Source organism: Lepidothrix coronata, unplaced genomic scaffold, assembly GCF_001604755.1.
Source record: "Lepidothrix coronata isolate B3197 unplaced genomic scaffold, Lepidothrix_coronata-1.0 Scaffold106, whole genome shotgun sequence".
NCBI classification, from domain to species: Eukaryota; Metazoa; Chordata; class Aves; order Passeriformes; family Pipridae; genus Lepidothrix; species Lepidothrix coronata.
Genome location: NW_016690286.1, coordinates 1,535,597 through 1,548,262, shown reverse-complemented (window position 1 = coordinate 1,548,262; position 12,666 = coordinate 1,535,597). Strand labels below are relative to the sequence as shown.

At 36.7% G+C, this 12,666-nt stretch overlaps 1 protein-coding gene across 1 annotated transcript in view; it reads right to left on the bottom strand.

The window, feature by feature from the left end:
• The window catches only part of DNAH11 (dynein axonemal heavy chain 11), a 105,957-nt gene that overhangs the window by 86,884 nt on the left and 6,407 nt on the right, over positions 1-12,666 (bottom strand). Inside the window, 9 exon segments of the mRNA XM_017823834.1 lie at positions 131-269; positions 3,600-3,666; positions 3,669-3,715; positions 4,410-4,545; positions 4,661-4,824; positions 5,634-5,794; positions 6,482-6,616; positions 7,877-8,005; positions 8,047-8,148. Of these exon segments, the coding sequence (XP_017679323.1) occupies positions 131-269; positions 3,600-3,666; positions 3,669-3,715; positions 4,410-4,545; positions 4,661-4,824; positions 5,634-5,794; positions 6,482-6,616; positions 7,877-8,005; positions 8,047-8,148 (1,080 nt within the window).

Genomic DNA, 12,666 nt, shown 5'->3' with positions numbered 1-12,666 from the left:
TTTAAAGTGTCTTCAAAATAAAAGATAAGACTATATACATAAATCCCTCCTATTATTATACAATATCCACCTGCATTGGTATGGAGTATGTGTGGACATGTATCCAACCCAGAAGCGCAGAGACCCTCACCTATTCAGGGAGCAGCTCCCAGCAGAGTGGTTACAAGGTGATAAACTTCCTAGCTAACAGACACGCATCAATAAACCCTTCAGCAACCAACGTAATTTCAGAGATCAGTTCAATGTCAGGGACAGCCATGCCACAGGTTCTAGGAAAGAAAACAAACCCCATAATCCAAATACACAGATTAGTATTTAAACATAGTGAGAATAAGTAATTTAAATCAAATGTCTGATGTGTGCAAACATTTTTAAAAGCAGAGCTCAAAAGAGCCACAATTAAGAGTGTCAGTCAAAGCTAACAAGAACCTCACTTCAAAGCAAGAGAAGATAATTAGGCATTGTTGATTGTTAATATCCAATAACATTGCTGCACACAAAGGAGGCAGTTGAGAAACACAGAGACAGGTACTGCTGAAACTTAGAGCAGTCACAGTCTGCAGTGGTGTCATTTGCCACCGACAACTGGAGGTCACAGCCAACAGCTGTAGAGGGTCTGGAAGTGCAACACCCTACCATTACTAAAAATGCCATAACTTTTTAAAGCACTTTGATTTTTTTGGAGGGCTTTAATGACTTTATGTGACGTCTCAGTTGCTTTTAGAGGTTTCACTGGGTTTTTTTTAAATATAACCGCCAGTTCAAACTTTTAGAACAAAATCACAGACATATTAGTGATACAAATGAGAAAAATCTCATTAAATCTCATTTTAAAAGTATCACAAAGTAATATTGCTATTGCTAAACAATATCCTCATTTTAAAAATCACTACTTAGATTATATAATAGCAAAGAAGAAATCTTGAATTTTTTGTTCAGGTCAGCTACAAACCAGCAACTTTTTCCCTCAGAGTACTTCCTCACTCCTGCAAAACAAATATTTTTTTGTTCCCTATTCATATTTGAATATGACGAAATTAAGACCAGTAATTTAAGTCAGCAGTATATTTCTGATAGAAATCAATAACATAGTCTAGAAAAAGAGTAAGAACCTCTCTGCTAAACAACTTTTAAGCAAACTATGCTCTAAGAGGCATTTCTTCATAAGCCCAAACAAGGGCTGCTATATGCATTGCAGTCAATTATAAAAAATTACTTGCTCTTCTACCTACCATAATTATTACACTTTTTGCAAATAGAGTAACTGCTTATGCAAGAAATATCAGGCTAGTAGAATTCATTATGTCTTCTCTCTCTTGTGGGATTTTATTAAGTGGCAAATATGTGGAGCTAATGCTTTAGCAGTTACCTCCCGTCTCTCCCATGCACTGCACAATAGATAGAAGCTGTTACAGACATCAGCTACAGGGCTGGATTCCCGAGTCTCAAATGCTCCAGTTCATATTATAATTCCAAAGACTTTTTATTTGGTTTATTTTTTTTGTGAAAACCAAGTAAATGTAAGACTTCTGCTTTATGCAGAAGTAGATTTTGAAAATTAAAAAAAAAAAGAAAAAAAAAAGACAAAAAACCCCCCAAATCCAAAACCCCAACCAAAGCCAAAGAAAACCATAGTAGAAAGCAATGATTTATCTTTCAGTGGAGATCTTGTTAATTAATATTATTGCATGTCCCTTATCCTTTTCTTCCCAAACAAAAAAAAAAAAGAAACAACAAAAATAATAGACAACAAAAACAAATCACATGCATTTTCCATTCTCTGGTAGAGATGAAACACCTGGTAGTGACAGGGAATGAACCCTCCTGCTTTCTTGTCAATACCACACTCAGCTGAATGTGGAAGATGTGGCCACCAAGAGAGCTGACTCTGAATGTAGGAGGGGTGGAAGCCACATGGCACAGACACAGGGGTCCCTGTCCCCTTGTACCCTTTTGTGCAATGGTCTGAATTGAGGAGCTGTCTATTATTGTTCTCTTGGTGCAAATTAATTCTGCTTGGCCTTGAGGGTTCCTAGATGGCAATTAATGAGAAGGCTTGGTAATGCTACAGTCAAGTTGTGAAACATTAACACCCCTTCTCCCCCCATTTATAAGGAAGCACGATGTATCTCTCAGGGTCTCCCTCCAACCTTTGCTAAGACTCAACTATAGCATCTTACTTAGACACATTCTTTGCAGAATTCAAATCCTAAACTCCCCCTTGTAAGCAGATATTACTTACTGCTTGTTACAAATGAGTGTAATTTGGGCTTAAGGAACATGAAAACTAATTGCTGCTGCTGCTCCCCAGTCCTGCCATCTGAAGCAGGATGTTTGGCTGGCAAGAGGATGAGATGTGCCTGAGCAAACACCTTTCTAAGTTTAGCAGACTTTGTGTCTTTCTGCATTGAAAGCATGTAGGTCTATGGTATCAGGAATTCCATGGTTAAAGCAGAAAAAACAAAACACACCAAGATCTGGACGTACTTTTAATACAGAAGAAAATACTACCTGTATTTGAACTTGCTTACAAAAGCAACAGTGATGCCTGGTTCTAACCTATCTTTCACAAATCCAAGACCTTTACTGTGCAGATAGCATGTGCATACTTGTGCCTCCCCAGACAGTCTGACAATGCCTCGCAGCTTGCCTCACCAAAGTTCAATATGTTAAGAAATGAAATCACAGAACAATTTCTTTCTCAAGTCTTGATAAAATCAGTGAAAGTGTCAATGCAAGAGTCAGGTGACAACTTTTGCACAAGCACGTGAGGGATGACTCCTTTTTAAGCAAATCCTGCACCATGTAGTTCAAAGGACAGCTCGAAAAGTTTGTTGAAAGAAATTGGCAATTTTACTGCCCATCAGGCTGGAGCAATTGTTTGTGGAATTAATTCATTCTCAGAAACATCATTTGGATATAAACTCACTGAGCAGAGCACGCAAAATATATTCAGATCTTTTAAATTCAAAACTTTCTTCCTCAAAATATTAGTGGTAAGATACAAAGCATAAATACAGACTTTAAGAAAAAGATAATGGGCTGTCCCACAGTGCCTAAAAGCATATGACTGTTTTTGATGTGCACTGCACTTTTCACAGCTTCTCAACAATCACACACTCAATATCTTCCTAGGTGAGGGTATGAAGCTTTATTTTCAGCTGGTAGTTTCGAAACATCTATGAATACTTTCATGCCTACACCCAACCAAGAATGTGATAGTTAGACAGTTTTCAAATGGTGATTTTACTAGGTTAACTGAGCTGTGAGGATTCCTATTTACCACAAAACAGTGAATATTCTTGCATATGTTTAGGTACCTCCTATGTGTGCACAGGTACCTTTAAAATTTGATATAGATTTAAAAAAAACAAAAACCAACAAAACAAAACAGCAAGGTAGACATTTAATTTCCCTTGTCGTTATGGTGTGGAGGCAGGCACAACATGAACACTGATCTTTTTTTAACAGCAATTCTGTAGCAAAAAGAAGTTGCACTTCATTGCAAACCAGGGCTAGGAACACTAGGTGGGATACGTACTCTAAATGTGGACTTGAGATATTAGTATACCATAAAATCACACAATAGCACTACCTGCCTCCACAGAGCTAGGAGGTTTTCAGGTAGTTCTGTCTGACCTGCACATCCGGGGATCATGGTAATAATATTCCAACTGTGGACTTCAATGTAATATTTTCACCAAGAAATACAAATCTGTTAAACGAAAGGCAACACCAAAAAAGTGTTAAAAGAAAGATAATACTTATAGAAAGGGACAGTTTACTAGAGCTTATCAAACAGAGGTATTTCCCTGGTAGCCAACAGATTTTAGTAATCTGTGGCTCCTCTGGTCAGCACTGAATATGGAAGGAAAAGACCAGACTGCTAGAGTCACAAGGAGTGCATATTGCTGAAGCATGCCTATAGGAAGAATCATCTTTTGAAACACGCAGAATAAATAAGACCACTAGGGATGCAGTGGGTTTGAAAAGGTCAGGAGACAGCATTGAGTAAAGAAAGCAGAAGAAGAAGAACATGGGACAGTGGAAACTCAAGGCATGTCTCAAAAGTGTTGGAAAACCCTGGAAGCACTGAGATTTCTTGCCAAGTTAAATCCTGTCAAACTTCTCACCCATATGATGCCATGATTTCACATGGTGGGACTTGAACAGGGCCAGAATTTCAATAGCAAAGCTTCAATTGGAATCCTGCAGGACCAGGATTTCACTGACATTTGTTGCTACATTTTGAAGATAAATTGATTTTAAGGTAGTATATCACACAGGTTATTTACTGTTTCCATCTACTTCCTCATTTACAAAGGGTTTCAGAGGAACTTTGGAAAAAGATATTACAGGTTCAGCATTCATAGCCTGCAAAGGACAATAAAGATGCACTGCTGAAATACTCCTTTTACTTGTTACTAATTGTATCATGGATAGTCTTTAATTGTACTACCACCACTGACTGAACTACCAAGGCGCCACTGAAGTCATCGAAGCACCCCCAAGCTCCTGTCTGGACCAAATCTTAACAGATATTCTCTATAGAATAAAATCAGAAGTGAAGGTTTAACATCTTTTTCTTAAAAGCAACAGTTTCCAGCGTAATTCACATGAAAAAAATGCTAAACACCATCTCCATACTGCTTAGCAGAACATCTCACCTTGTCGTCCATGTGTTCTGAACAGCTGAAGATGTACACCATCATACCAAGGGCACAGCCTAAATCTTCAGTGGTCTCTGTCTTACCTATGCCAGCTGGTTCTTCAGGAGAACCACTCGCTTTCAGGTCGAGAGCTTGAGTTAGAGTAATGTAACACCTTAACATAAGAAAAGTGATTGTTTGCATTGCAATGAACTTCTGCAGTATCAGGAGGGTTTGTTTTTTTTTCAAACCTTATGTTTCGTGGGTGATTTATTCCAAGACTTTCTCATTAAAATTTAATGTCCTAAGCCACAAATGTACCTCTTCCATGTTCACATAAAATCACAGTGTGATACTGCTTGGAAAATGCTTATTTTAGAAAACTAAACACATCAGCATTTTTTAGCAAGAAGGAGCATCCTATCAGTGGTCACATAGGACAGGAAACAGGAGACTGTAGTTGCTGCTTTGCCTATTTCAAAGACTTAAGCCCCAGAATTGGCCCCCCCAACTGCAGGTTGTAAGCACTAAGCCAGTCAGGGTGTCTGGGTGCATCTTTTTGGACCATTTATTTTAACAAGAAATTCTATACTGGAGTAGAAACATTTCCAGAAAAAAAAATAAATTCATTGTGTGTGGTGTGAAAAAAACTAACAAAGTGGTTTGGACTTTAATACACAAACAAAAAAAAATTGCTGAAAAGTCCTGATTAACCTTGGTAAAGATCCACTCATATTCCCCTTCAGACTAGACACTGAATACATACATATGCAAAGAATATTTCAATAATTTTAAATGTAACGGCCATTAAAATCATACCATTACATAAGTATGCATACCTACGTGCACACACATGCTCAAAGATATTGTGTCTTAATAACCATATACATATGAGTTAGGAAAGAACACTGAACTTCTAAGAAACATTTAACTTCTAATTCACAGAAACAAGTAAGGCAGACTGTTGTAAGTAGCAGTCATTACCTGTCAGTCAAAGGTGTAATGACTAGCCAAGGGGTATTTCCCAAGTACTTAAAAATGTACTGAAACTCAGCATCGCTAATGTTGGCGAAACAGTGTTTCTGGACATCATCCCATCTATGGCGTAGCTATGACAACCAAGCAAAAGCTCTGAAACCGGTGACCTAAAAAGCCATTGTAGAGTCATGATGCCAGGTAGGAGCTATTCAGATGGAAGAAATGCCACGAATCAGAATGCTGTCACACATTCCTAGCCACTTAGGACCAATAACTACTACAACCAACCATAAAGGATTAGATGCACCCTGAGGCATTTGTGCTTTTATATAGATGCAAGTGTAATAAGAGATCATTTTAATAGAGCTATTACAGCAGTACACATTGTCACTTACTAAGTCAAGATCTCTCCCTACAAAAAATGCAGTCTTTGCCTGGTAGCAGACATTACTTTGACCAGAATGAGTGTCATTTTACTCCTCAAGCCTTGTTTCTTCTTATCTTAATGCTGTCTTAGAAAACCATTTTATTTCTGAAGTTCAGGAGGTTAGAAGGAAAATGAGAATTCTTTCCTATTTCAATTCCCATCCAGTGAAACGTTTTGTTCATTCAAACCAACAGCATATGCCAGCCACCTTAAGTTTACCTGAACAAAGTTACACATAGAGTGAGCACTTTGGTTTACATAAACATTGAAAGTTTCAACTGTATGCACTTATAAAGAGTCACCATAGGAGAGGAGTGACTTGCTCTAGAGATGCATGTGTGCCTCTAAAAGGAGAGCAAAACACACTGTGAATTACCGAAGGCAGAATAAACTGTGCATGGAAAATATAGATGATTCAAATACACACCTTCTGAGCTCAAAGGCTTGCTAATACATTTCTGGCATGAATGTCTACAGTGCAAACGGCCATGATTTTTTGATGATCATCCAAGGAAAGTTCTCAAAGCAGCATGGTAATAAGAGCATTTCTCCAAGTGACCTGAAAGATTTAGATAACCATCTAAAACCTCAGATGAACCTCAGCAACATCTACCATTATTGCTGCTAGAAATTAGTTCTGCCTACATCATGAACTAGATCACCACAAAAACTGGCTTGTATGTACAAATTTGCTGGTATTAAACCTGAGATGCCAGAAGAAATCCTGGTTAAAACAGACATTTGAACCACCCCTAAAACAATGACAATCCAGGTGAGCAAAATTACTGCAAATGGTCAGCTAGGCAGGGTAGGAGGAATGGACGGATAAGACGATGTGCATGAAGCTGAATTGTAAATTCTATGGTTATAATCTTCATAGAGATATGCACCAGACTCTGCAAAAATTGTATTAATTGCATGAGAATATTTATTGGCAAACTAAAAATAGCTTTTAGGAAAGATCAGTGACTTACATTTTAAAAATAGGCAATGCAATAAGGGGATGATCACAAAATATGACATAAATTACTATACAAGATTACATAGCGGGAAGTGACTATGGAATTATTCAGGTTTCATATTAATAAGAGAAAAAAAATCCATACACAGTTACTGCATGTAATTCTAAGGAGGAAAATATAACTAACTTTAATAGAAAGATATAGTATCTTTGCTATTACAGAGAAATTTTAGACAACTCTGTCAGATATCCATCACCCTTTTAAAGTCTCTTTCTTATTTTGCATTTCCCTTCAGCAGATATTCTACGTTGAAAAGCAAAACCAGAACTACTGAAAGTTTTCGCAAAGAGAAAGCGTACTCACAGCAGGACAGAAACATCCAGGAGAAGCTGGAGTTAAACAAGAGCAAAGCAAAAATCAAATGGCAGAAGGTACCCTTCTGAAATGGGACTAAAACTAATCTTAGAAGTAAAGTGGTTGGTTTGACAAAAATAAACCCAACAACTTTGGCTTCTTTACACGAATATATGGGCTTAGTATTTGTATGCATACTGGCTGCATACTCTGTTCTTAGTACAGTATAATGGTTGATGTTGGGCAGTATCTTTGCTTACCTTTCATCTCATTTTGGAATAATACTGCAAAAGATGTGGGATAATTAATTAAAACGTGATAAAAATAACTGCGAGGTAGCAAAAATGGAAGCAAAAGCTATGTTTCTTTTTCCAGTAGGTGCTAATAGCAGTTTATTTACTATGGTATTAAAATTATCCAATATGCCACTCATATCTTTTTACGGGACCATTTTCACACTGTACTTATTTTCTCTGAATTAAACAAAAAGAAGATATCCATTCCTGCTTCTTGTGGCAATCCTTGGGGGCTGATGCTAAGCCCTTGTCCACCCTACCAAATGCCACTTCTACATCTGAAACCTAACAGATTTATGAAGCAGTGAGTTCAGTCTGGGCTGGGTAAAAAAAACAGTAAAAAACTTACTGGGCTGGGTAAAAAAACAGTAAAAAACTTATTGTTCTCTCTGCTTCTCTTCATAGGCCAGTATTGCCTCCATGATGCAGAGACGTACCGGTTTGTGTGCAGTTTCCTCAAGGTGTTGCAACCAAGGCTCTACCTTTGAAGCAAAAAACCCAAGCATGCATAAATGGTACATTTGATACTAAAAATAAAGGAAGCTAATCTCATTAATCTTTACAAAGGATTTTCTTTACATTAAAGTTTTTACTAACTTGAAACAAAAGCAGACTTTTTCCCTCCATTTTCTCCGTTATTGCCTCTGCATTAGGATTTAGATGAGATGATAGACATTGCTTTGTTTTACATATCCACTTGACTGGAACACCCAGACATAATGTCTTAGAGCTCCAAATATGAAAGTCTGAAGTTTTTGTGTTCACAGACACAGAGTAAGCCCAGACAATACAGTCTTTCCTATGTCTCTATGTACTCAAATGTAGCTGTATCTTGGAGAAACTATCTCTAAGAGGCAAGCTGCATATATTTGTCCATTCAGTCTGAGGCCTCCCTGCTGAGACAATCAATCATTAGAACCACAAGCAACATTGATTTTATGCAATGTGAATGCTTATGCATTCAGTACTGTTCTGAGAACAATAAGTTATTGTCTGAGAACTTGCTGATCTGTTCTCTCTGACCTACCACTACACAGTTAGCACAAATACTGGCTGGCCAATCAGCAAATATAAGGTTCAAAACCAGCTGAAACCCTGTTCAGATGATAGGGGATGTGTGAGAGCACTGGAGGTCTGGAGAGGTGTGTGCTAAAGGATAAGACAGGAGGGGATGTGAAACTATATAAAAAAAGATGAAATAAAAAGGGCAGAAGACAGGAAGTATGAGAAATGCAACATTTAACCATAATCTTGATCAGTTCTGTGACTTTTAGTACCTTTTTTTCTTTTTCATTGCATCAAAACAGTAAGCTCTCTACACTTCTTTTAAAAAACACCTTATGTACAAGAGGTAGATAGACAATGTATTAAATTTTTAGTAAATCACACAGCTTTGGGTAACAAAATGTTCTGGTTTTATTATTATTTGTTTATTTATCATTATTTTTTCAAAATTTACATTTTTAAAAGTAGCACCCCAAAGAGGGCAAAATCCATGAAGGAGGTTTCACATAACTCAACATACCTGACTACTGGCTCCACATTTGTCATGAAACAGAATATACTCCTTTTCTGTGCCCAAGGGCAGCATTTATAGATTCCTCTGTATTCTCTTGAAATTTATGATCAGCAACTCTGCCAAAAAGTATGGTAAGATGATGGGCTACCCACACCCAAAAATAGCAGATGTATAAGGAAGCCATTTACCTTAGGTTTGTGTCAATGACACTAATGCATACTTCTGTTAAACTGGATGACTATCTGAGTGTTGTATGATTACTACACAAAAGGTTTTTATGGGAAAAGCTGGAGCAAAATGGTCACAGATAAATCAGCTAATGGAGTTAATCACACTACTCTTCTGACTTTCAGTTGTCAGAACAGTCTGAAGGACAAAGATATCTCAATATAAAACCGAGAAGTCTTGAAATTGTTATTAATTATGGCTAGTGCTTATATCACAAATTACCTATTGAGGTCGAAATGACTTGTGTAACTAGATATCTCCCCAAAGACCGTGGACTTTGAAGATCACTGTCTGTACACCAGCACACTCTATTCCTGACAACTAGAACAGAAGGTTTGTTTGGTTGCTCTTATATGCGGGAGAAAAAAATCCCTGAGATTTAGTTACATGAAGAATCTGTGAGAGTCTACCATCACAAGTCCTTCATCCTCTTGGAAAGTATCAGCTCTTCTGTTGTATGTCACAGCCCTTCAAAAAAAGGCTTAGCCTGAGGCACACTAAAAACTGTAGCATTGAGAATTGATGGCTGTGGCTGGATAGTAACTGAGGCCAGGAGTATCACCTGGCATGTAGATAACATAGTATGAAGCTCCTGAAATACATCAAAGTGCCTGTGCTTTTATATAAATTGTTCTCAAAGCGTCACAAAACCCAGCAGATTATTGTTCACAGGAGGAACACAGAAGGACAGTTACAAAAACATTCCTCGTACAATAGTCAACAGCCTAACAGATACCATAGATCTTTCAGTCTTACTTATCATCACTACACATAGTATGCCTGAAATTTGATCAATCTGTGCTAGAAGGAAAATAGATTTGATGATCTCACTGACCTTTTCCATTTCTAATTCCTGCAAACCTACAATCGAAAAATCCAAATAAATGCAACTTTCACTGGTTAAATTTCCAGCAAAGACAGCCCAGGACCTGTAACACGTCTCTCATTTCTCTTTGCTGAATACCTTCTACTTTTCCTAGCTGGGAGAAAAAATGTTTACTACCTTCCTTAGGCAAAGTGTTCCTGTTTGCAAAGTAAATGAATGCTCAGTAACAAAGGCGCAGTTCTATGATACTGTCACCTCATGCAGTTAGCTGGACAACTTGTCTTTCTGTAGACAAAATGAAGTACATTCATACACAAAGAGGCTCACCTGTTTTGGCTGTGTTCCTTTTGAAAGGATGTCTATCAAGTCTGCTGAAAAAACAAAATAGAAGCAAGGAAAAGACGTGCTTGGTTTCTTCATATGCAGACAAAGCTTTTTCACAAAGAGAAAGTCTGAAAATATGACAGAGATTTTAACCATACATGCCTTTTATCATCCTACAAAAATAAGCCAAAAACTCCCTCCCAGTTAAGGTAAAAATCAGACCAAACAGTATAACAGAACAACACAATCCACTTTTAATTTAAAGTTATAACAATGAACACAGCTGTAAGGAACAGAGAAGGTGGCAAACCTTATATGTTTCCTTTCCAGAAAATGAAAGGGAACATCATCTTGTAATAATTAAGACCAAGGAACTCAAGAGAAGGGAATTTTGCCAGAAAAGTTCCTAAAAAGGTAAGTCTGGCTAGGGGCAAAATCCTCTTTGACCTTCCAAAGAGTCCAGCCTCAGCAAGTAAGGGACAAGAAAAAAAGTTCCTACTCAACAGGGCAGTTAGGTGCAGATAAATGAAAAAAAAAACCCAAACCCAACAAAACAAAACAACAAAGAAAGCAGCAGAAAAGAACCAGTTGAATGTGAGTGCAAAGTAGCCACTTTTTTCAAGATGCATATTTTATCTTTGATGTATGAATACATGTTTGTATTGACACAAGAAGTAAATAAATATACTTTTACAGTAAGACATGCTGCTGTCCACATTTTTAAACTGCAGATTTAAGCCACTAGAAATATATTTAAAATTTCAAACATAGAGTTTCCCTATAGAACATTATAATATATTAGCTTTTCAGAATTGCCCATGATGAGAACTTTCCCTGGCATACGTGGATTGAATTACAGGTATATTGACAATGCAAAATCTTTACTATTGAAGGGTTCGGTGACTTTTTTTGGTCAGAATGAACACTTAAGGCACAATGTTTTGTGTCAAGTTCAAATGTTAAGGTTGATTCCTGTACTTAACTTTGCCAACATTAAATAACAGACCATAAACTTGTATTTTAATCATCACTGTCCTAAATGACATGGAGTTCAGCAGAAGAGATTTCTGCAGCTCAGAAGTATTATATCTCTATGTGATTCCAAGAGGTTAAAAAACTAACAACTAAATAAAAGAAGATATTAAAGATATGTGAAGGAATGACCTCCAGAACTTTGTCTCAAATCATGTCATCAGCAACTGCCAGTCCATGCAAAAGGAAAATAAGGCAAATAATTACTTTGATTTTAATAATAAAAATGCAAAATCCACTTCTGATATTCTCCCAAGTAAGCCTGAGACTCTCATAATAATGTTAATTCAGTGGGTTAGAAACAAGTCTATGAAAGAAATACTCAAATTAACAGTCAATATGGTATTATTTAGGAAATATTCAAATGCAAGATATAAATTAATAGAAACTAATAACTCTACTAACTTTGAAGTCTCTGTTGATCTCTTCAAATTTGTTTGCATCTTCAAGGCAGCTAGCTTCCGATGTTTTCAGAGCCAGTGAAAATACTTTCTAGAAAAGACCATGTGCGTTGAACTACCATCCAAATGAAAATGACAGAATCTGCCATGTTTATTTTGCCAACCTTTCACTTGTTCAGTAAAATATACCACATATTTACTTTTCAGAATTATTTGCAGCTGAAACTAGAAAAATAAAAAAAAAACCAGAAAAAACTGTACTAATCAAAACAATTTATCGAACAGAGGAACTAGAGCTAGCAAGAGCTTAACAAATTCTCCGGTAACTGTTATTGTATATCACAACATAAGATATCTTTAAACAATGAAAATGCACAGCATATTATTAAAGGATTAAAAAAAAAATAGAAGAAAATACAAGCTTAGAAAGCTGTGATTTTGTTTAACTCCTACATGGAAACAGCAATTTTTTTTTAACACATGCAGTTACATAGCATACATGTAAATTCTCCCTACTAACACCTGAAGAAAATATAACTCTCTGCAATAATGATTCAGGAAAAAAGTTTTAAATAAAAGTATAAAGAAGGGAGTGAGTAATATTGATACACTAATGGTATTGCTATTAATTAAATCCTTACTTGATTGTTATCTAAAGTTTCAAGCAGCT